The 25,660-nt window shown below is 34.8% G+C and overlaps 1 protein-coding gene across 1 annotated transcript; it reads left to right on the top strand.

Moving 5' to 3' along the window:
* Nucleotides 1-1,946: 1,946 nt before the first annotated feature.
* Nucleotides 1,947-25,299, top strand: Crisp1 (cysteine rich secretory protein 1). Its single transcript, XM_013355730.4, has 8 exons — nt 1,947-2,024; nt 4,736-4,738; nt 6,926-7,054; nt 10,625-10,715; nt 12,116-12,264; nt 17,342-17,439; nt 19,529-19,617; nt 25,172-25,299. Exons 1-8 carry the CDS (start codon nt 1,959-1,961, stop codon nt 25,297-25,299), a joined length of 753 nt encoding a protein of 250 aa, XP_013211184.1. The 5' UTR covers nt 1,947-1,958.
* Nucleotides 25,300-25,660: the final 361 nt, after the last annotated feature.

Genomic DNA, 25,660 nt, shown 5'->3' on the forward strand with positions numbered 1-25,660 from the left:
AAGTGTCATGGAGAATAGAACCTAGCACAAAACACTAATACTTCAACTTCAGAATCAGTATGCTTTTTATTTTATCACACAGTTTTAAATTAACAGATTGTGATGGAGGAGCATGTGTGTCAGGGAATTCTAACATTTGAAAATACAAAGTCATCTATCACATATTTACAAAAAATGTTAAATATTAGAAATAAATTTAGGTTGTACTTAGAAGTAAAATTAGATTTACATTATTTATATTATTCCAGAAAAAAAAAACTCACAGACTTCAATAAATTTTCAGTTCTGGGCTCCAACTCCATGGCAACTTATGAAAAAAAAAAAGCCTAAAAATAGCAGGGGCCTGTGTGAAAAAATGTTGATAATGGCATTAATTATATTAGAAAAAAATCACTTTATCCAAAAATTGAGGTAAATTACAAGTTGTTCTTTTTTTTTCAAAATAATGCTCATAATGAATATGTAATAATAGTACAAATTCTAGGAAAGTAAGGTGAAAATTTCATATTGATTATATTTTCATATGTAAATTCAACTAATTTATAAATTTTTACATGATTTTAAATCTCAAAGTGTGAGGGTAGTGAAACTTTGGAGAAAAAAAAGAAAGGGGGAAAGTAGATGAAAATGAGAGACAAAGATGAGATTGTTTGCATCTGTGTTTTCCCTAAAAGAACTGATTTAAAGAGTATCCCTCTTATTAAATGTGCTCTTCAGTGGGCAGGGGAAGTTTGAAAAATGTGGCCAACCACATCATTAGATGAACAAACATGAGTTCTCTTCACTATTTTATTCTACATAAATTATTGAACTTGCTCATTAAAAATGTGTACCCCATAAAATGAGAACCAAAGTGCTAGGCTTTTCTGCTTCCCATTCAGCAGGATGGATGGATTCAGAAATAAATTTGATGTATTTAAAAAGAAAATGCCTATACTACTAGAGTTTGCTAACTATATCGTGTAAAAATAAAGGACAGTGTACTGATTTTTATGACTCACAAAGACAACCAACCATTCTTAGGAGAGTGTCAGATATATGAAACATCTCTAAATCACATACCCAAATTGCTAGCATCAAGGTCACATCTCTTGGGCTAGGGATGTGGCTCAAGGGGTAGCGCGCTCACCTGGCATGCGCGGGGCGCTGAGTTCCATCCTCAGCACCACATAAAAATAAAATCAAGATGTTGTGTCCACCGAAAAAACTAAAAATAAATATTAAAAATTCTCTCTCTCTCTCTCTCTCTCTCTCTCTCTCTCTCTCTCTCTAATAAAAAAAAGAAGAAAGATCACATCTCTTCTCTATCTCTTCTCTGTAAACAATGCTGAATTCAAATCTAATCTTACTGCTTTCTGGTATTAGTTTCCCCTTGCCACTGTGACTAATTATCAGAGACTTAGGGTTTCAAAAATTTAACACAAAATTATTATTTTATCATTTTGGAAGTCAGAAGTCCAAATGAGTCTCACTGGACTAAAATCAAGGTATCATTAAGAAAACCAACCATAGGGGACATCTGTTCCCTGGACTTTCCCTGCTTCTAGGGAAGATGAATTCCTTGATTGCCATCTCCCCTTCACTTTCAAAGCCAGCAATGACCGGTTAAATCTCTCATACACTTTGTCACTAACAAAGACTCTCCTGGTTTCCCCTCCCACATGTAAGTAACATTGCCATCACCTTGGACTCACCTGGGTAAAACAGCACAGGTCTCCCCACTCTTAGTCAGTCTGTGGGTCAGCAATTTGAATTCCATCTACTTTAATTCGCTTTTGCCACCCAATAGAGCATATTCAAAGGTTCAGGAGATTGAGACATTTACAATTTCTTTCTGGGGTCCTGGTAACAAACACATACTTTGTTCTGCGGAAAATGCAAACACATGTAAAAGTGGTTCAGAAATGCTTATTAAAAACATTGTTGCATGAGTTGAGAGTAATCTTTTCTTTTCAGGAATGGCAACAAAATACTTCTTAATTTTGGCAGTTGCTGCTGGCTTCCTGCCTGTTTTGGAGGTAAGAGTATGTGAGGATGGTGAGTTACAAAGTTACTTTTTAGATGAGGATAAGCACTAACCTTTTAATATAACAGTCTCACAGTCTCTGTTATGAGGAGACGTCAACAATTACCTGCTTACTTCTCACAGTAATTCTATTAGACAAGTACAGTTTTTTATACCCTATTACTGATTAGAGATTCAAAGAACAATGAGATTAAGTACATGGTAAAGTTTCATGGCTAAGAAGGGGGTGGCGCTAAAATTAACCTTGTTCTATTTAGCTCTGTGAGCCCAAGCCTATTTATTTATTTATTTTTGCAGTGATACAAAACAAACAAAAACAATTGAGATTATGCAAAAGGAACTATTTCTTTAAAATATATCCATTTTCCATGACTAAATGAAAAACAAAAACAGACAACACTGTTTTTGTTTATATTCCCAGACAAGTTATTATATCAATATACCAATTGAGCTATATGATTTATTATTATAGTAAAAATTTAAGCCATTAAATCAAATATGAAACTGGAAAGTACCAAGGACAAAGAGAGGTATGAGGGACTGCTAACCATGTTATCACTATCAGAGGACTAGCTCTTTACATGTTAAAAATAAGAACTTTTGACTAGGGATGTAGCTCAGTGGTAGAAAACTTGCCTAGCATGTGGGAGTCCCTGAGTTTGATGTTCAGTCCCACACAAATAAATAAATTAATTACTATATAAATAAATAAATTTTAGAAAAGAACTTCAACAATCACAAAACAGAAGCAGAACACTCAGTGATATGGTAAAGAACATGTCCCCAATAATTTATGATCTGTCAATAATATTCATCTTTAAATAACTCCAATGCTATAAAAATATTTTAATTTATCAAAATCCTTTCAAAATAAATAGCTTTGTCAAAGATAATGTTTGTGTGTGTGTGTGTGTGTGTGTGTGTTTCCAGAGGCTAGGTAAGAGAAGTCACAAGTAGAAGGTATTTGATTAAAGAAAATCTGTATGCTTTAGGCTGTTGGGTATAGTTTGGTGCTGGGATCCTATCACTCACCCTGCTCTACAAAGACAGACCAAGTTTCTACTACCCAACAGTCCTCTAGTAATAGGCTGGAAGTAGAGTGTTGAAGATGTTTTCTTCTTCCTTTGATTCTTTCTTTCTTTTTCTTTTTCTTTTCTTTTTTTTTTTTTTTTTTTTTTTTTGATACCAGGGATTGAAGTCAGGGGCACTTGACCACTGAGCCACATCCTCAGCCCTCTGTTATATTCTATTTTGAGATAGGATCTCACTGAGTTGCTTAGTGCCTTGCTTTTTCTGAAGCTGGCTTTGAACTCATCAACCTCTTGTCTAAGCCTCCTGAGCCACTGGGATTACAGGCATGCGCCACCACACCCAATCTTCCTTTGATTCTTAAACCTTTTTAGTTCCCCGAAGGGGAAGGGCATACTTCACACTTTGCAATGAGGAAAAGCTAACTTGAAGCTGAGCCACAACACCAAAGAAAAAGATGAATGGCAGCGAGTCAGAAATCTCCCTTGAAGACCTAATATTAGGCTATTCAAGCCACTTAACCCAAACCCCAGGAGATGGGCTGGCCCAGGCTGCCATAGGATAGAAGGAATCAGTGCCACTATTTACAAGCCTAGAGCAAAATGTAGATAGGAAGATATCCTTCCATTCAAGGTAACCAGAACCTGATCTACTTACTGATCAAAAATCCGCAAAGACATAGATAAGAGCAGAAGGCAATGATAAAATGAAATGTATACATTCCATAGGCAGAGTTTCATTGGAACACTTGCATATAATTTTATAGACAGTTTGCTCATAAAATTAAGACTTCAGGATTTTAAATTGAAACAGGAAGATTAGACAAATTAAACACAAACATAAATGTACTATATAAGCTTTAAACATGAATCTCAGTTAAAATAAATTATAAGATGTACCAACTTGTAAACAAAGCATCTTGTGCTTTCTTTTTTTGGATTTTAAGTAGAAAGGCTATAGACTAAATTTCAGGCCTGAATTTTATTTTTAAATTATCCTAGTATCAGTTTCCCGGGGTATTAGTCATCTAATGGGACAGAAATTGCTTGACTATGGAGATAAACAGTTTTCCAAGAGAATCTGGAAGACAACACATAAAAAGACCTTTGAAGGAAAAGTATAGGGAGTTGTGGTCAGTTATTCGGAAAATTCAATATTGTCTGAGGAATTTGGCATCTTCTCTGAGGACCTGGTAGACCTGAGATCTGAAGGTGAAGTTGGTCTTGCAAGCTCTCAAACGAACGGGCACAGACCCATATTCTAAGGCAGGATGGGAAAAGGCACAGTAGGATCACTAAAGGGACATCACTGTGACTGAGGTAGAGAAAAGTCAGGGTGCATAACCTAAATGCAAGCCAAGAAATGAGCAATACCTTGTTAAAGATTTCATCTTTCTGAGAATTGTGAACTGTTCATGAGTACAACAGGAAAGTGTCTCCATGGTGCCTGTGATTTTTATTGGGGTAGGTAAAAGAATAGCAAGGGGAGTGGAGAAAGAAAATAAAAGCAATACAGTACTGGGGGGTGGGCTCTGGGGGGCCAAGAGAAGGCCAAGCTATAGTGACAGTCAGTCCAGAAGGAAGAAGAGAAACCTGAGAGGTGGTAGAGGAACAAAAGGTGCTGGATGTGTCTTATACCAAAAGAAAGAATATTCCCACACTGAAAGCTTAATCAAAGGAGCCAGTGGGCAATAGACTAAGTAAGATCAAGTGCTTAAACAATATCGGCTACACAAGTTGAACTTCTATGGAACCTTAACAGGAATTGATTCTATGTAGGGTTTCTCAGCTTCAGCAGTATTGGCATATTATTATGGAATAATAATACTAGTTGTGGAGGGCTATCCTGGGCCTTGTGGTAAGTTTAGTAGCAGCATCCCTGGCCTCTATCCACAAGATAGATGTCACCAAAAAAGGAAAGCATGGGTACGGATACAGAGGCTGGGTTGGTAGACTAGGCAAGAGAAGTGGAAGCAGCTCTCTCATCACTTTTCTTTACTGGGGAAGTACAATATTTCACAATCCATTGAGAAAAGGTTGGTGTGAATAGAAGAAAATGCAAAAGTTCTTCAATAATGTTGTAGGGAGAGACCAAGTAAGTTAACCAGGTAATTAAGTAGAATCAATGAGAACAGTTAAGGGACAATTTGAAATCATTCATATTGATTTGAAGGGATATCATTATTTGTTATTTCATAGGATTTTGTTTTCTGTCAATACTCAACTCATGGTGCCATCAGAGGAACTGTTACTCTTATCCAAATCTGTGGTGTTCCTAGGTGGGATATTTGTAGGTGTGGGTGATAGATGAAGGATTTCGTATTCTAGAAAGTCAGTTATTGAAATGAAAGAATAGATAGAATGGATAAAAAATGAGGAAAAGATAAAAGTCGACTAGCAGAGACATGTGTATGCTAAAAAGGCTAGATGACATTGAAGAACAGGGTGGTCAACCACAACAACTTGGAACTAGAAATCCTGACCAGGCAGGGAAATATACTTGATCAAGTAAGTTGGAAGGTATGGTATTTGAGGACAATATGAAATATATTCTATGACAATCAAAGTGGAGAGATGAAAAGGATTGAAGGAAAGGTTTAACAGCAGAAGAGTTCAAGTGCCTAAGGCCGTAGAGATTTGGAGAATTACATGTGGATGTTAGAGTCCATTCAGGTAACTCAGAAATCTGGGTAACAGGATGAATTTGTTTTAGGAGGCACAATCTCTGCGAATGAGAGGAAATGGCAGAAAAACCACAATAGGAAATTACAAATATTCAAGGATGACATGGTAGCAAAAGTGTCATGTATTTTAGTAGAACTAGGGTTTCCAGAAGAGCAAGGTGACTTCTAACCTTAACATAGTATGTGGATTCTTGTGACTCTCCAAAGTCTCCCCTAGTTTAGACCAGAGCTTCATGTGATAAGAGAAGAAAATGGCACCATATGAGTCTACTTTCAATGAAAATGGTGTCTACAGGGACAGTCTCTAGAGGGGTATTCTGGCTTCCACATTTACGCCCTCTTCCCTTCCACAAACCTGGTAATATAAAATAATGACCATCTCCCTCATTTTTTAAGGTTATGAAGTACAGAGTGATATATGCCCCCCAAATACTCTTTATAACAATTAATACTAACCTAGAATATTTTGGCCACGTTATTTTTTTTTCTTAGTGAGTCGCAGAATAAAAGGTAAGCAAACTCAAAGAACAGTCATGTGACTCTTTGAATTCTATTTTATACTTTCTTACATGTGTGCTGGCAGACATTGTTATTTTCTCACATAAAAGAGAACAAATACAGAATGTGAAAGGATAGCACTTAAGGCTTCATACTCAATAAGGAATGTATACTTTTGAGTTCTCCCAGAAATGTACCATTAGACAATTTAAGTGCAAGTGGTTTATTTGGAAAGCAAATAAAATAGTGGGGTGAAGGGTGGTGGACTAGACGCATAGAGAGTGAGCCTAGGAAGGGAAATAAGTTGTTAAATGGGATAATTTCAAGATGAGTTCCATTGTGTTCCCTGTTGCCCAATAAAAAAATGTACTTCAACATGTCCCAATATATAAATCACATAGTAGAAAAATTTTAAATCACAGAACAATCATGCACTATTCTGAAGATTAGTGAAACCTCAGCCTGACATTTAGAATTCCTTAAAACTCACACTGGAGAAATAGAATATACTAACTAAACATAACATGAACTAACATCCTAAAGCACTGTAGATTCAAAAATGCCCGGGATCACTGTTTATTCAATATAAATTCTAAATTTACTTTGTGAACAACTGTGCAAATAATGTGCCATGTGTAATAAGTTCCAGTTGAAAGAAGTAACATTAATAAATTATTTTCTGATAACAGACAAAAGTATCCAAAAACCTCTACACTAAACTCGACACAGAATTAACAGCTGTCCAAGAAGAAATCGTCAATATACATAATGCCATCAGGAGGAGAGTGGTTCCACCAGCCAGGAACATGCTAAAGATGGTAAGATCCAACAGTAATGTCCCCAGTGAGGGATTAATACTCATGGTGTTGACCAGGATCTTGTTAGGTTCTTGAACTTTCAATATACTAAATATACAGTTGTCACAACAAACTTTCAATATACTAAATATACAGTTGTCACAACAAAGCAAAAGAAGAAGGTAAGTAACCTTTTAACAGATTGTATAGTCAGAAATGATAGAGCAGCAATTTTGACTCAGACAGTTGAGCTTCAGTTCCTATGTACCTTTTGACAGTGTTCCTCAAATATTAGTGCATTTGAGAATCACCAAAAGAACTCAGTAAAGTGTCACCTGAAGAACTTGGTAACACACAGCGTCCTACCTATCTGATGTTCTGATTCAGGATGTCTGACATGGAACTATTTCAAGCCCTCAGCTGAACTGATGCTGATAGTACATAATAACTTGGATTAAATAATTATTCAGGCATTGCATAGCTTTCTTCATCTGGAAGATGCCCGGAGGCTATTGGACACTTATTTGAGGATTAAGATGTCCAGATTCAGTGCCAGTTGATGCTGCCAGTGAAGTACTGGCAAATCTATTTTCAGTTTTACTGTATTCCATAAAGAGTTAGAGAGAGGAATTGTGCTTCCACTATAAACCTGGTGTCTTCTGCAACAAGACAAACTCAGGGAAATCTTGGGTATATAAAGTGAGTATTCTCAATTTTACTATCCAGAAGTATCCTCAGGTTTGTGGAAACCTCAGCCTGCTCCCTTGCAGTGCAGACTGTGGAGGGTGATTCTAACAGACAAATTTCTCTTGAAAATGAGGAAGAGGAAGAAGCAGAAGAATACTGAAAGGATTTTGCAATTTATTTCTTGGACATTGTAATATTGAAAGTGTTATTTGAAGAAAACAAATCCTTAGCTTTTATAGGTATACTTGACTCGTATTGCAGCTACTAGGAGTATGATGTTGTTAATAAGCATTTTTTAGTACTTTATTACATTAACTTATTTAATTCTCACAATAAAATCATCTCCACTTAAAAAATTATAATACAGAGCCCCAGGAAAATTAAGTAGCTTATCCAAAATCCCAAGTGCTGGAGCTCAGATTTTGTTGCCAGGGGACTAGTTCTAGGGACTCTGCTCTTTATCACCTCCTTCTCTTAAGAGAAACAGGATCCAAACTCCTTAGCAGTCAGATGAGCAAATAACTATGAGATCCAAAACACATTAAGGAATGAATGGAAGTTATAATCTCACATTACAGAGACCTTACTACTGAAAATGAAAGGTGAATACAAAGGAAACTTTAGAAAAGTAGGTAAGAACACACATATTTAAGTATTAAGGTTCAGTTATTCAAAAGGTAGTAAATTAAATGTATTAGTAAAACTGATTCATGTTTTAAAGGAAATATGGGGGTTGAGATGTGCCTGAAACCATGAATAGGACATATATAGGAGAAAATGAATAGAATTAGCAGCAGCAAAATTAAGGAATGAAAGAAATAGAAAGAGTCAATAAATGCCAGGAAGACATTTTCCAAAAAGAAAATAAAAGTTGTTCAATTTAATCTTATGTTTAAACATAAGATTTTAAAATTCATAGCTTTGGACAACAACCATGGGAACTTATCTGTGACACCATCATTAATCAGAGGTAATGTCCCAGACAGCTTCAAAGTGATCTGAACTGAAGGATGGGCAATGAGTTTTGGAGGCAGTTTTCCCAGATAAGATAAAGAGATTATGAGATGGGTACTATCATGTAGGATGCTCATGGAAACAATATCCAGATTTACACCTGCCTGTGGCAGTAGGGAGAGATTCTGCATAGGGAGGATTTTGTTGGTGATATCATTACAACATAAGCCTCAGCTTATTTCATGGGAAGCTGAAACACCAGGAGGTTTCATTGAGTTGTCACAAGGTGGAGAAAGGTAGCCTGCTATTGGCATCTACCAGTTTTTGGAAGTGTGCTGCCCCAGAATGGGAATATGTTCACAGATAAGGACAACTTTTAGAATCAGAAAATAGAGCTCCTATCAGAAAGATTCCTACCTGCTGAGCGTTTGAGTCCTTAAGGTTGGAAAGGAACCTCTGTAGAGCATCACAGCATTCACTACAAAGAGGTCCATTTCTAGGCATTTATCAAAATTATCCCAATAGACAAGTTTTTTTTTTCTTTTCTAGTCGGTAAAATGGCATTTCCAGTGCCTAAAGATACTATGCTATGCATTGATCATATCTGTGGTCACCTCTGTTCCTTCAATGAGACAATATTATCTTCTCCTCCTCCTCCTCCTCCTCCTCCTCCTCCTCCTCCTCCTCCCTCCCTCCCTCCCTCCCTTCTTCCTTCCCTCCCTCCCTCTTTGCATGAAATAATTAGACCCAACAAAACCAAGTTTTTCCCACAGTGCCAGTCCGAAGTTACTCAGTGAAGTAGTAAATTCAACCTGAAGAGTAATTCTAGAAAAGTACCACGAGGTGGCAGCATATACTCATATAATAGTAAACTTCTTCCCATGCCCAGGACAGTGTTGCAAATGAAGAATAATTGAATAATTACAAAGAAGTTCATTAGGGGTTGGGGGTGGGGGGAACCTTACACCTTTTGTTGATAATGTATTACATGTGATATAAGGACAGTCTTAAATGGATGTATATCAGTAAGGATGTGTTAAGGACCTCAGTTGTTATAGTGTCACACCTACTGACAGCTCCTGCCTTAAGCCTTACTTGGAGAATAGCTGTTCCTAAGCTTCAGCCAACAAAATGTCTTGATTCTACACACCTGACCTACATTGATATCTCAGAGGGCACACTGGAACCAGACTAGTTGACACAAATTCCTTGTCACTTGCTGGTAGTGTGATCCTTAAGAGTTATTCAAAATTTCTGTCCCTCAATTACTTTATTTACTTACAGAGAAAATAATAGTACCTCATTTGTAAAGTTGCATCAAGATAAAGTGAGAGAAAAAACATGCAGAATTGGTAAGAGATTCTAGCATGTGATGTTATCTACTGTTCGGAGATTACTTATAATTTCAGGTAGAGATGTATGACTGTATATGTTTCTAATCATATCTATAATTTGTTTATGGAACACACAGCACAAAATTTATAATATTACAACTGTATTGCACAGATTATCACACTAAACTTTTAAAACAAGTCTTAGGACATGAATGGGTCACATTTACAAATACAGAAACTGAGATGCAAAGAGGTAAAATAACATGTTGAGGTGAAACTATCAATAAATTATTGGGCTAGATTTTTAATTCTTGTCTGTTTTCCTGAAAGTGTTCACTTAATTTTTTTATTGCTTCTGAGATAGAAGCTACTGCTGAGTGTTATTCTTAATTTTGAACTTTTGAATTCAAGGGCCAATATATTGAATTGTAATTTTTCCCTTTTCCCTATTTGAATATTTAAGAGTAATGTAATTATTTAAGCTTTAATTTACACAAAGATATTTCAAGTCTTAAATTCTTAGAAACAATAAATAAGCATCTTATGATGGAAATGTGAATGACATTGTGTGCTTGTTTTTTTGTTGTTGTTGTTTTTGTTTTTCTTGCCACTTTAGAAATGGAGTGAAGAAGCTGCAGGAAATGCTAGAATTTTTTCAAAGTATTGTGATAAGACAGACAGCAACCCACTTGAGAGGCGAATTAAAAGTACGTATATATGACCCAGCATCTTATAAAAAAAACGTAAAGTAATCTCACCAAGCACGTGGATTCTTCTGTCACCTGACAAGAATAACTTATATCATCCAGGCTCGGTGGTGCACGCCTGTCATTTCAGCAGCTCAGGAAGCTGAGGCAGGAAGATTGTGAGTTTAAAGCCAGCCTCAGCAAAAGTCAGGCATTAAGCAACTCAGTGAGACCCTGTCTCTAAGTAAAATAAAAAATAGGGCTGGAGATGTGGCTCAGTGGTGGATGTATATCAGTAAGAATGTGTTAGGGACCTCAGTTGTCTTAGCGTCACACCTACTGAGAGCTCCTGCCTTAAGCCTTACTTGAGTTCAATCCCTGATGCCCACCCAACACCCCCCCCCAGCCCCAGCAAATAAACAAACAAACAAACAAATAATAAGTTACATCATCTACTCTGTATCTGTACTTGCCCATACATGGAAGTAAACTCTGACCTAGTGTAATGTTTTATTTTTATTATTTTTTTTTAAAAATGTGCATATTCTGATTTCCAAATGTTGAGTTCTATCCATAAGTAGAAAAAAACCAAAGCCCTCGTTATTATAGAAGACTAAGTGCAGCTAGGTACCCAGAAGGTTTGTACCTTAAGAGTTACCTCAGCTACCCAAATATCACCCTGGGAATTTCCTTAGCAATGGAACCCTAACACAGCTGAGAAATGAGTTCTGTGAACTCTGTTGAGCTTCAGAACACCTGTAGGTGATCAACAAGGAGCCTGTTTAGGCATATCAATTAGATGATTCCTACACAGTTATTAGTACTTCCTACATAACTAGACATTCATGAGAATCTTTTTAATACTAAATAGTAAAAAAATATGAGTGCAACTTTACATCTACAGATTATTAGGATTTGTAGCCCAAATTTTATTGAGCAGTGAAATAGCAACATGGGTCTTTCTTTCCCTGAAAGAAACAGATTATTCTTCAGGAGTATGTCTAGTCAATAGATATACCTTAAGTAGGTGGTTAAATAAACAAATATTCATATCAAGATCCTATGCAACCTAGATCCTGTATGTGGCTGCTTTGGAGCCAAGGCCCTTTTATAACTCACAGGCTTTTCTTTGGCTTCACCCTTTTCCCTCAGATTGGAAGTAGCAGAGACTGCAGGGTTGATGGATTTGATTTCAGAGCTCATTATCTCGTATTCTCAACTTCTCACCAAACCTGACACCACATGCCCAGTGATCTATGAGAAAGAAGATTGACAGAAAGGATACAATTGCCTTTACCTTCTCTTATAAGATGCTGCCTAGATCATCAGTGAACTAATTACCAAATAAAAATGAGGGAAATCTCCTTATATGGCGTTCTCAAAACTTAAGAGTGTAACTCAGCCCTGTTTCCTCTTTTCAGATACCTTTTGTGGAGAAAATACACACTGGGAATCTCATCCTATCTCCTGGTCTCACGTAATTAAAATCTGGTACAATGAGTCTAAAAATTTTGTATATGGAGAATGGACACCAATAGATGAGGCATCAAGAACTGATCATTACACTCAGGTAATCTGTGTTCTGGAAGATACACACAGTGTTTAAATGCCTTTAAACACGTATGAATAAAAGTCAGGTAGGAAACAAATGAAAATCATCATACCTGCTTGCTAGACTATTAACTCAATCTCCTGAGTTCCTTTCATAATTGAGAACAGAAGGAAGTGCAATGCGCTCCATACCTGGTTTAGAGAAGTTGCTTACCCTCTTGGTTTCCATCTTCATTCATTTGATTTTTCAGGAAGTTGCAACATCCTAAAATATGAATCTCCTTTGTAAATTATTTGTAATTTAAAAGGTGTAAATAATAGCCTTGTAATAAGAGAATCCCCTTTTTTCCAAAGTTAAGCTTTGTGGTGAAATATTTATAACTAAAATATCACCACTTTAACCATTTTCATGCTCTGCAGCATTAATGCCCAGCAACATGGAGTACATTCAAGTTTATGGGCTTCCATCACTGGAACATTCCATCTTCCATACTGGAACTCTGTACTCATTAACTCTCCTCTTCTCTCTCCCACAAGCCTCTGGCAACCACCATTCTCCTTCCTGTTTGTCTGGATTTGACTCCTCAAAATTGTTCATGTATTGGATTCAATATTTGTCCTTCTGTGGCTATTACTCAATATAATATCTTAAATCCATGTTCATTCATGCTGTAGCATGTGTCAGATTTTTTTTTCATGATGTATATATCACATTTGGTTTGCCCATTCATTTATTTGGTTTATTTACAACTTTGGGGTATTGTGAACAATGCTGTTATGAACATTAGTATACAAATGTCTGTTCAACTCCCTGGGGTCAATTCTTTTGGGCTTATAAGAGGAACTGGTAGTTTATATGCTAAATGTATGTTCACTTATTTGAGAAATGAGCATACTATTTTCTATAGAAATTGTTCCATTTTACATAACTATTGTAATAACCTATTTGGAATGCCATAATAAAATACCACAGGATTATGGATTGAAAAATAGCAATTAATTTTCCCACATTGTGGACACTTAAAGACTGAGATCTTAAAAAGCAGAGTTTCTGGTGAAATCTCTCTTTCTGGATTATAAACAATCACTATACCCTGAAATGGTCTTTCCCAAGTGATGAAGAGAGAGAAACAAAAAGGTAGGGGAGAAGGATCAAGGGGAAAAGAGAGAGAGAGATCGATCTAGTGTCTTTGCAAGAGGGTCCAACTCTTATGATTTCATTTAAGTTCTTCCTTAGCAACCACATCCCCAAATACAGCTATCACGCTGGATATTAGGACTTCATAATGTGAATTTGGGGACCAGGGGACACAAACATTCAGTTCATCACATTGCATCACTTCCCTTCTCATAATTCATGTCTTCCTCAAATGTGAAGTTCCATCCTAACAGCCCCCAAAGTGCTAACTCATCTAGAATCAATATGAAAGTTTAAAATTGAGTCTCATTTAAATCTTATCTAAATCAGATATTCATAGGAGTAAGGCAAGATTCATCCTGAGGCAAAATTTCTCTCCAGCAATGAATCTATGAAATAAGATTATCTACTACCAAAATATATAATAAAAGAACAGGAGAAAAAAGAGATCCTTCTATTTTAAAAGGGAGAAATGGAGAAAGAGGAATGGATGATGGATCCCAAGCACATCTAAAACTATACAAGGATTCCAGACCAAGCTGCCTTCCAGACCCACTTGGGTGGCAGCACCTCCTCTTGGGACCTTTCATTCTAGTAGGGCAGCCTCATGGCATGAGTCTCAGTAGAAGGTCCTGCTGACGTGGCTGTTGTCAGAAGTCACTTGAGGAGACCCACCCTTTAAAACCAAGCAGGAAGCATCCTTGTCTCTCTGATCTGTAGTGGGGATGGCAGCCCTGGTGATCTTGGAATCATTTTGGGGGATCATTCTTCCTCTCCCTTGAAGGATAAAGCATGTCTACGACTATACTATCCCATAGTGGGAGCTCATATCAGAGCAAGTCCTCACAACAAAATCCAGGAAGCTGAGAGAGAGGGAGAGAGACAGGGATCTCAACATCTCCTCGGGGGCATGTCGTATGCCCCAGCACTTAAAGTTCCACAGCACCTCCCAACCTCCACCCAGGGCACCAAGCCTTCAACACAGGGCCTCTTGGAAGAAGCTATTCTTTTTCAAATGACAGTTATTTTATTCCTTTCAGTCAAGGATTCTAGTTCTCAGTGTACACACACCTCATGTCCTTGGTTAAAGGTTTCTAAGTGTTTCTGACTTTTGATGTTTTTAAAATCAAAATCACTTTCTTAGTTTTCTGTTCATAAAATTTATCCTTAGTGTTATGGAAGGCTAGGTCAGCATTAACAGGAGAGTGGGAAGGAGTTCAGAACATGAAGGAAGGGGGGCTATAACAACTGGGGCTGTTACTTAGCTACTGCACAGTTTACATTTTACTTTAAATGAAGTGACAAAAAATTAGATGGTCAATGGAGGGAGAGGATTAATCTGATTCATGTTTTTAAAAGATCATTTGGCTGCCATGTAGAAAACAAGTTCATGTCTAGAAATAATTTTAAATATCTGAATTTTCCAATAACATATAAATCAACAAAATAATCCCAAAAGAGATGATTTAAACATTAAAATGAAAAAATAAAATTCTAAAAGCAAGGAAATTTAGATGTATCCATTGCTAAGTTTCATAAAATCTGAAGTAAAATCTGTTTAAAATAAGCCCAAATTAAAATTAATGTTGAACACTGACAAAGTTAAAACATTTAAAAATAATAGACTTAGTCACATACGAATATCAATGTCTACATTCCTACAACATCTACATTCCTATCAATATCTACAATACTAAAGAAAACATCAGCTAATAGCATTGCTCTTTGAAAATTGATAGCCTGGACATAAAATATATATCTCAATAATCCAAGAGTATCCTAACATATGACTATTTAGTCATATAATTTTTGTCATTGAAGGATTAGCAGATGCCAATAGACTGGATTGCTAAAAATTGACAAATTTGAAACATCAGTTTTTACATTTCAATTCTTTCCTATGAAAGTCAACTTGACTCACTAATTCTGTAAGGAAAACGTAATCCCTGCCGCTCTGATAGAGCAACTTAAATTCATCAACTCCAAATAATCTTGCTTTACTTTTGTCAAACTCATTCAACACCCTTTAGAAATATTTTTTATTAAAATTATTTCTCTCATTGATATTTTTGAAGAAATTAAGAGAACAAATGAAAGAAATTTGCCTTCATTTGCTTAAAATTTTAAACAATAGAAAACAGTAACATTTTTCAATTGTATGCGGCCCTGTAGAATGTATTAATGTAATCATAGAACATGAAAACCTAATGAAAAAAGTTACATCTTCACTTTTTTTCTTAGCTATGGGTGGAAGGAATGAATAAGTTAAATTCAGTGATCTTACCGATAATTAATGTGTGATAAGAACATGAGAAAAATAGACATTCTACTCTATTTTCATGATCAAATTACTTCTCTAATTAACCCATTAGATTCATAGTTCAGAATTTCTTAAGAAACACAGACACGTGTTAGAATGAGAGGAGAAAACTGCACACATTGAATCTGCATCATGAAAGTTTTGTATCTAAGGTAGAGCAATAGTTTGGGTGAAGGCATGTCCTCACTAGCAGTAGATAATTGAAAGCAATATGGTGGAAAGAGATGGACAACCATAAAAGCTTTTCCTTAGGGGAAGAAAAAATAATATTTTATCAAAATATGTCATAGAAAGTCATTCTGACCCAGAACAGGAAAAAGGAAACTTGAGCAAAGTGTACAGGACTTGCTGAGTGAAATCCTCTCAGGCTCACATGGACACAGTCAACAGGGAGTGGAAGCAATCATATTTTAAAAAACATCTCTTCCAACAACCTAAACATTTGTTTCTGGTTTTGTCTTGTTTCTTTTTTTGTGGTGCTGAGCACTGAATGCAGGGTCTTGCACATGCAGAGGAAGTGCAGTACCACTGAGCTGCCTTCCCAGCCCAAGGATAGCATTAATATACACTTTTTTAAAAATTATGAAAAGACACTTTGAGACAAAGCAAACTGCCAAAATATCACCCAGCCAAGAAGTGATAGGGATGGAATTTAAACCTAGTCACTTTGTCTTAAAAAACTAAGTCAGTATTCTACAGTATTCCTGCTCTCTGACCAATAAGAAAATGTCCTTCCCTTAATGATTATTTATATAACCACCAAGAAGAATGAACCATAGTTGATGGTAGCCACTCATGTTGATGATAGTCCAGTCATGGACTCATTAGTTCCAACAAAAATAAATGAGGGAGGGCTGACTTAGAGTCATGCACTGGAATATACTGGATAATATGATGGGTGTCATGCTCAGCCATATACAGCCCATGTACACAATGACATCTCTGTCTCTTTTGAAGAACAACCTATTCACTGCAAAATGAGTAACATCACTTCTCCTTTTACCTATACCCCTGCTCTACCCATGTCATTTCTCAGAGAAAATGAATATCAAGAGCTTTTTTTTTAATTAGAAAGAACATTCAGAAATGCAGAATACTTCTGAAGAAAACTGCCAAAAAAGAGAGAAAACGCCAACCATCAAGTTACCCTTGCTTGCCTATCAGATGTGATTTCCTCTGCCTGGCTTCCATTGTCTATAACCATGCATGTGCCTGTGTATGTGTTAATAGAAACAAGGGACCATGTTTCTATGGCTTCTGAATAAGCCATGCTCAGAGCAAACCTAAAGCAAGCATGTTGATTTTTGTTTGTTTGTTGTTGTATTTGTTTTTGTTTTATGATATTGAGGATTAAACCCAAGAGCAATTTACTACTGAGCCACATCCCCAGCCCTTTTTATTTTATTATTATTTTTTTAATTTTGAGACAGGATCTTAGTAAGTTATTTAGGGCTTTGCTAAACTGCTGAGGCTGGCCTCAAAATGGTAATCCTCCTGCCTCAGCCTCCCCAGTGGCTGGTATTATAGACATGGGCTGTGGCATCCAGCACTTGTTCACTTTTAACCATGAATAATAGCACTGCTAATGTAGTCATTTAGCTGAATGCAAATTTGTAATAAAATACTCTATTTTTGCAGGTAATTTGGGCCTCTTCTTATGTCATTGGTTGTGCTGTCTCATTATGCCGCAAACAAGGTGTACCTCAGTATCTCTACACTTGTCATTATTGCCATGAGTATGTATCACTGCTTCCCACCACTTTTAAAAATGTATCTTTCTTTACAAAATATAACTGAGTTTTTCAAACATTATGAAAGAAAACCTATTTTTTTTCCAGTTAGACCTTCACAGACACAGCCAAAAAACTCACAAACACATCTATATTTTACATCATATTTTACTAAATAAGTTTATATTTCATTAAGAGAATATAAAAATTAAAAACAATTGAGCAGTAGTCTCCCTATGTGTCAGTGACACCTAGGGTAAGTATTATGTTAGGGAAACAAATCTGAAGTAGCTCAGGTAGTTTTAGAATTCAAGGGCAGAAATGGCAGTGGAATCTCAATAAAGTAACAAAGAAAAAAGCCGAGTGTTATTCTGCGTTCTTAATTGAGTAATATTGTATGTTTTCTCTTCAGAAATCAAGTTTGTATATCATAGAATCACAGGTACTAAGCACAATTCCTAGAAAAGTTAATCTGATTGCTTCAGCGAAAGGCAGGTGTACTTCTTTGCCTTATCAACTTTGGTTGTGGAGTTCAATCTGGTAAGAAAAGAATGACTGTAGGGGCTCACCTGAGTGACTCCAGGGACAGCTATCAGAATAGGGGACGTTACTCACAGAAGCATATAGCCCTCTGATACTTGACCATAAATAACACCTTGTATCACTTCTGTTGATGGAGTTGAAAACAAATCTGCAAGATTCCTTCAGCCACTTGCATTTTCTGGGTCAACACACTTGATACTGTGAGCTCAAACGTAACCTTTAGTCACTGTCTCCCACATGAGGACCACAACAAAGGATTGTTCCATGTGAATCAATGAATGTGAGTTGATTGATAACATGTTCCATACTTAAATTCAAATGGAACCTCTAATATCATTGTATATTCACCAGAATGTAATATATAACAAGATAAAATATATTCATATAATAGGCCTATATGAATTACTGTGTCTTCCATGTCTTGATTTCATTAGTTAAAATTTATTGGGATTTTTTTCTAATAATTTGATCTGAGGACCATAAGATCTATTTATACCTACAACATATCATTTGCACTACTTCTTTGCAGGAGTTAGTGGTCTATGATGAATTTTCAACAATGTAAAAGAGAAAAGTATAATATGTGAATAGCTATAATGGGGAAATTTTCTCTATAAAACATTAGTCCATATTGCTGACTAAATCCTTTATTAAATTTAGTAATAACTTTCTTTAGTAAAGTGGAAGTTTAATAGTTAAGATATTAAAGAAATAATTATAAATTCAATAAGATTTTTAAACCAGAGCACACAACTTTTTTTTTAAAGTTGTATTAATTAAGAACCAGACATTATCTACATTTTAAGTTTTTAGACATCTACAGGTAAGAGTTGTGTTTTTTTTAAATTTCAAATATCTCAGAACTGGAGGATTTTGTCTCCTTTTTCTTTCCTTACCTAAACACTTTATTAACACCCACACACATTTTTATTGGTGCATTATAATTGTAAATAATGATGGGGTTTGTTGTTACATATTCATACATACACAGAATATAACAATATAATATGTGCTAGTGTACTTTCCTCCTTTAATATCCCAGGCATTTCTACCAAAGTCACTAACATGTTTCATATTTATACTAATATAGTGCAAGCTAAAATTCAAACCCCTCTCATTCAAATTAAGTAAGCTTTTTTTTTCTTAATAGGGTTAAGGACCATGCCCCTTTCCATGAGGAGTTTCTACTTTCTCATGGTTATTAATAAAAAAATAGTATTTTATTGTAATTAATTCCAAAGTCATACTGTTTGTTAGGATTTAACCATTCACAGGTCCCAAGTACTGTTAGGACTAGAATATCAAAAGAGAGATGCACATTGCCTGAAAAATATTCTTGTGATCCTCAGAATTGCTAAGTGGTATATGCTAAAAACATACTCCTATCTGTAAGTCTAGAAATCTCATACCCACCTTAAAAATTACTGCTCATTGCTTAAAAGAATGTTTACAAAATGTGTTTCTAAAATTGGTTGTATTCACTTAGTAAAATTTTATGTACATTGTACAATGATGTATTTTACTAAACAATATTTACTTTATCTTCTTTCAGGGGAAACGATCCTAACACAATTAATGTACCTTATAAGAAGGGCAGCCCATGTGAAGATTGTCCAAATAACTGTGAAGACAGACTTTGCAGTAAGTTTTGCAAATGCTGATTGCTTAAAGTTGACCCATGGGTTCAGGAACCATGTGCTCCACTTTTGTACAGCTTTGGATTCAACCTAACGACAGGATACATCAGCATTATTTCTCCGTACCCTTCCATCATGCTCAGAGTGACCAAAGACCATTGATTTAATATATTCCTATGAAAATTAGAATGTCTGAGTATGAGAATTTGAGTCCTCATTAAAAGTTTAAAATTCCTAAGTAGAGCCAATGTGCATAAAATATTAACATTAAGTGTAGAATGTTCCCAGTTCTCTAAAAAGCTCCTGAGCTCCTTTCCTGCAGCCCATAAATTATCATATTGCTTTTAGTTTACCAAAATCCTAGAAAAGGTACCTGCTTTCTGGTTTTTTTTATTTTCTTGACTGCTTATTATGGCAGACAGAGTTTTACTGAGTAATTCTTGTTCTGCACCTGCTCTGAAACATCTAAGAGTATCTGTTTTGCACGCAGTGATGAACTTTTCCCACTTATCTCTCCTCTTTCTTTCCCTAGTCTCTGGTAAAACCACTCTACTCTCAATTACTTTAAGAACAATCTTTTTATTCTATATATGAGGAAGATCATACAGGATTTGCCTTTCTGTTCCTGGCATGTTTCACTTAGCATAGAGAATTCAATTCCATCCACATCATGTTGCAAAGAACAGGATTTCACTCTCTTTTGTGGCTAAGTAGTATTCTCTTGTATATATGCCCCATATTTCCTTTATTCATTGATCAGTTGATTGACACATAGATTGTTTCCCTTCCTTGGCTATTGTGAATAATCCTGCAATGAACATGGAAGTCCAGGTGTCTCTTCAACACACTCATTTCATTTCTATTGGATATGTTCCCAATAGTGGAATTGCTGCATTATAAAGTACTTTAAAAAAATAAAAAGAAATGAGGAACATCCATACTCTTTTGATTAATTGTTACCTTAATTTACATTCTTTCCAGTTCATAAAGTTTCCCCTTTCTCCACATCCTTATCAGCACTCATTTTGCTGTTGAAGCATCAAATAATTCATTTTCTTCACATTCATTCAGTTTCTTTAAAATAACTGGTTTAACTTCTTTATCCAAAAGTTTTCCATACTAATTACTGCCTGTTCAGTTTCTGGTACCTTATTTTTGACTGTTAGGTAAGATTGGTTTCCTAAAAGTCCTTCATGCTTACTGGCGTATGACATTTTCTTGACATTGAAGGAGTGGATATTTATCCATCTTCCTAATCTGACTTTATGCCTGTCCTTCCAGAAAGTCTAAGCATACTTCTCATTTTTGCTATGGTTTCTGTTATATCAGCACTGGGTAGTACACAGATTCAGATTGCCAAGATTCTGCTACTGCTACATGATCACTTGTTTCAGTGCTAGAGGGTTTGTCCCAAATCCATGGGTGGATAAATATATTAAGCATAAAATTAAAGAAATATATGCATATACGAATAGGCATTATTTGTCAAAAACAATGCTAAGAATTTAAGACCTGGATATGCAGACATATTGTTTAATTTTTACCAATAAAATTTATGAAAATAGCAATTTCTATTTATTACATTGGGAGGATTATATAAATTAAAAATTAAAGAAAAATATGCATTAAAACTTAACTAAGCAAGAAACATGTTACTTATAAATTTTTTAAAAATCTCTGATACTATAATTTCCCAAAGTGTATTACATTTAGAACATACTAGAATAATGAAAGGTAGTTAATTTAAAGGGTAATTAGTAATAATCTTAGCAAATTATTGGTCATAAGAAAGAGAAGCAGAAATATACTGCCAAATACACAATGGTTTGGGCTATAAAATGACATCTACATCTCCCTGTGGCACTTCCATAAGTCTACTATAGTCCTTCTCCAATATACTGAAAGGTGAATCAATTATGTGACTTAGGAAAGAGAAAGCATATGACACATAAAAGTAAGCAAAACATTTTACACATTCTTATAATCTTAATGCAACAATCTCATCTTTGAAAGAGATGCAAAATCAGTATTTTTAACAAGAATGAGTGATAGATTTTGATGAAGGCATTTTCTGCATCTATTTAGATGATCAAGTGATTTTTTTTCCCTTAGTTCTATTTATGCAATGAATTACCTTTACTGATTTGTGTATGTTGATCTAATGTTGTAACCCTGGGATGAAATCAATTTGATCATGTTGTACAATCTTCTCAATATATTTTTGAACGCAGATCACTAGTATTTTATGAAGGGATTTTTGCATCTCTGTTCAACAGGGATATTGGTCTGAGATTTTCTTTCCTTAATGTGTCTTTATTTGGTTTTGGTAGCAGGGTGATATGGGCATAATAGAAGAATTTAGCAGTGTCTCCTCCCTTTCTACTTCATTGAGTAATTTGGAGAGGACTGGTATTTGTTCTGTAAAGGTCCAGTAGAACTCAGATGATTATATATCTCATCCTGGGCTTTTATTGGCTGGTAGACTTTTTTAGTGCTTCAATATTGATATATTTAGCTTTTCTGTATACTATTAAGTCAAATGGGTAAGTCATATGTGTCTAGAAATTTATCAATATCATCTAGATTTTTAAATTCATTGGAATATAACTTTTCAAAATATTCCTTAATAATCCACTGGATTTCAGAAATATCTGTGGTGGTACCTTCTTTTCATTTCTAATTTTGTTGATTTTACTCATTTATTTTTTTTAAATTTTGGTTAGTTTGGCTATGGGTTTTTAAATCCTGTATATCTTTGAAAAGAACCAAGTGGTTATTGCATTGCTTTTTCTTTTGTAATTTTTAAAATTTTCTATTTCTTCAATTTTGGCTCTGATTCTAATGATTTCCTATCTTCTACTTGTTATGATATTAGTTTGTTTCTACTTTTCTAGGTATTTGGGACATATCATTACATTGGTTTTTTGGTGGCTTTTTATTTTTTTAAGTGTGGGCACTTAATGCAATAAACATTCCTCCTAAAATCTGCCTTCATAGTGTCTGAGAAATTTTGGTGTGTTGTATCACTATTGTCACTTAATTCTAGGATTTTTTAAAAAAAAATTCTCCTCTCATTTCTTCTATTATCAATTCCTCATTCAAAGGATTATTATTCAGTTTTCATATGTTTATGTGGCTTCTATAATTTCTTGCCGTTGATTGCTAATTTCATTTTATTATGTTCTGGTAAGATACAAAGAGTAATTCTATTTTTTAAAATTTTCCAAGATTTACATGACAGTGTAAATATGACAGACTCAGATATTGTCTATTTTGGAGAAGGTTCCATGTGCTACTGAAGAAAAGTGAATTCAAATTTTGTTAAATGAAATATTATATAGATGTCATAGGTTCATTTGGTTTGTAATATTTAGGTGAGGAGTATCATTATTGATTATACATCTAGATGACATATTGATGACAGGAGTGTTGAAATCACCCAGTGTTATTGTATTGGTGCTATCTGAGAGTTAATGTTGAAGAGCGCTTGTTTTCTTAATTGTGTGTACCAAATTTGGGCATAAATATTTACCATTATACTTTTTGTTGAATTGTTACTTTTACCAGTGTATACTGATCTTTGTTGTCTCTTCTGAGTAATTATTGCTCAAAATCTATTTTTTTGGATATCTGTTTAGTTACTCCTTCCTGTTTTTAAACCCTATTTTCAAGAAATATCAGTTTTCTTTCCTTTTACTTGCGGTGTATGAATGTCTTTGTCTAGAAGATGAGTCTCTTGCAAACAGCATATTTTCAGAGCTTAATTTTAATTCACTCTGGCAATCTATGTCTTTTAATTGCAATATTGAAACCATTTATACTTAGTGTTTCTTTAGATAGAGGTCTAATATTTTCTGCCATTTTAATTTGTTTTGTATTTTAATAAAGTCCTTATTTTTATTTGCTTGACACCTCTTCTAGTGGTTTCATTCATTTGAGAGCACTTAGGTTTGTTTTTAAGTTCTTCTATGGATAGAAATACTTTCAGTATTTTCTATAGAGTTGGCTCAGTGGTCTTCTATTAGTTATCTTGGAAAATCTTTATTTGTCCTTTAATTTTTAGTGACTGCTCTTCTGGATATAAAAATTTTGTTTGGCAATTGTTTTCTTTCAGAGCTTTGGCTATCTTTTTGTAGGTCTTCCTGGATTTTAAAGTCTGAGTTGAGAATTCAGAAATGAGCCATTAAATATTTACCTTTAAATGTTCTCTGTCATTTTTTATGCAGAGCATAAAAATATTATATATATTGTATAATATATATAATTATATCTATATAGACAGCATATCTATATTAGATATTTTGATTATAATGTGTCTTGGATAAGTTCTTTTCTGATTCTACTTGAGGTTTTATATGTTTCCTATATGTGGATGCCCATCTAATTCTTAAACCTTGGAAACTTTTCTGCTATTATTTCATTGAAAAGTTTCTGAACACCACTATCCTATATCTCCATGCTCTCTTCAATTCCAATGAACTTTTAAGTTTGACTCATTACTGTTGTCCCTGAATTCTTGTTTATTCAGATCATGGTCTTTTATTGTATTTTATTTCTCTTTACTCTTCACTGAGTGTTCTAATTCTTGTACCCTGTCTTCAGGGACTGAAGTTCTGTTTCTTATCTAACTGAACAGTTAGTGATACTTCCAAGTGAACTTTTTATTTAATTTATTGTATCTCACTTATTTCCAGGAGTTCTGATTAGTTTGTTTTCTGAATCCCTATCTCTTTATTGGAATCATCTTTCATCTTCTGTGTTTGCTTCAATTCATTTCTGAGATATTTTTTAAACTTATTAATCATTTTAATATTCTATAGTCTTTCTCTGAAATTTCATCCAGTTTCACATCTGTGGGGTCCTTTGAGGACTGAAACATTTGGGAAGACTTGTTTGCCTGATTGCTCATGTTTTCAGAGGTTTGGGATTTGCATATCTGTTTAGATAGAGTCCTCTTCCTCTTTCAGTATATCTTAGTTTCAATGCATAGGTTCAGTTTAGTACAAGTATTAATTTTTAACTTCCAATGCTTCTAAGTTTGCCACTGCAGAACTGTTGATTAAATTCATACTTGCCAAGCTACTCCAGCACTGTGGATTTATCTAAGTTGCCATCTTCCTTTATGACTCTTTATTCAGTTTTTAGATACATTGTATGTTATCTTTAATAATACAAAGCAAATCCGTAGTCGTTAAGAAATATAGTGTAAATTAATAAGAGTGAATTAAACTTTTATCATTTATTTTATATTGTTAATACTATTGGTACTTTCAAAATGACAGGGTAACTGGAAAATTACTCATCTCTGATGTCTTTAAAGGTAAATGTATCAAAAAAATCTGTCATGGAAAAAACTTGTTTTAGATTAAGACAAGAATTTTATATTTTCCTTCATGGAGATCTCATTTGAGTCATTGCTTGTTTTCTATTCAGAATTAATTATTCTTGCTTATCAAATTTAATTAGTTACTATTAATAAACTTTATCTACATCTTTAAAAGAATGATCTCTTTCTTCAGTGACTGTGATTTTTTAAAGACAATACTATTTTCTTTCAGCTAATCCGTGCCTTTTCTATGATGAATACAACGATTGCGAGACAAAAGTAAAAATCCTTGGATGTAAACACCCATCTGTTAAATTATTCTGCAAAGCTACTTGTCTGTGTAAGACTGAGATAAAATAACCCTTTGTTATGTGCAACTATTCTGTGTTGTGAAAATGAGATGCCTTCTGGATCCTCTCTCTCTCTCTCTCTCTCTCTCTCTCTCTCTCTCTCTCTCTCTCTCTCTCTCTCTCTCTTTTGAGATAAGATATCTTAATATGTGGCCAGAGCTGATCTCAAAGCCTCAAATCCCTGGAGTCAAGTAATAGTCCTGCCTCAACCTCCAAAGTTGGACCATCATACATTTTTACCCTATTTACTCCAGTGATGCCTGCTGAATTTAATTTGTTTTTAATTGCACTCAAGGTCCTAATTTTTAAGATTTGTTTATAGATATTAGTATATTTTTATCAATGCCACACTCCTATTCTGATACATTGGG

Source organism: Ictidomys tridecemlineatus, chromosome 8 (genome assembly GCF_052094955.1).
Source record: "Ictidomys tridecemlineatus isolate mIctTri1 chromosome 8, mIctTri1.hap1, whole genome shotgun sequence".
In the NCBI taxonomy this organism is placed as follows: Eukaryota; Metazoa; Chordata; class Mammalia; order Rodentia; family Sciuridae; genus Ictidomys; species Ictidomys tridecemlineatus.

What these genes read in the sequence shown, in the direction of transcription:
- Crisp1 (XM_013355730.4), top strand. Translation starts at nt 1,959, where the DNA reads ATGGCAACAAAATACTTCTTAATTTTGGCAGTTGCTGCTGGCTTCCTG. An exon ending in ACTTGAGAGGCGAATTAAAA is followed by an intron (nt 10,716 to 12,115) that starts GTACGTATATAT and finishes TCCTCTTTTCAG; the next exon opens with ATACCTTTTGTGGAGAAAAT. An exon ending in ACTTGTCATTATTGCCATGA is followed by an intron (nt 17,440 to 19,528) that starts GTATGTATCACT and finishes ATCTTCTTTCAG; the next exon opens with GGGAAACGATCCTAACACAA.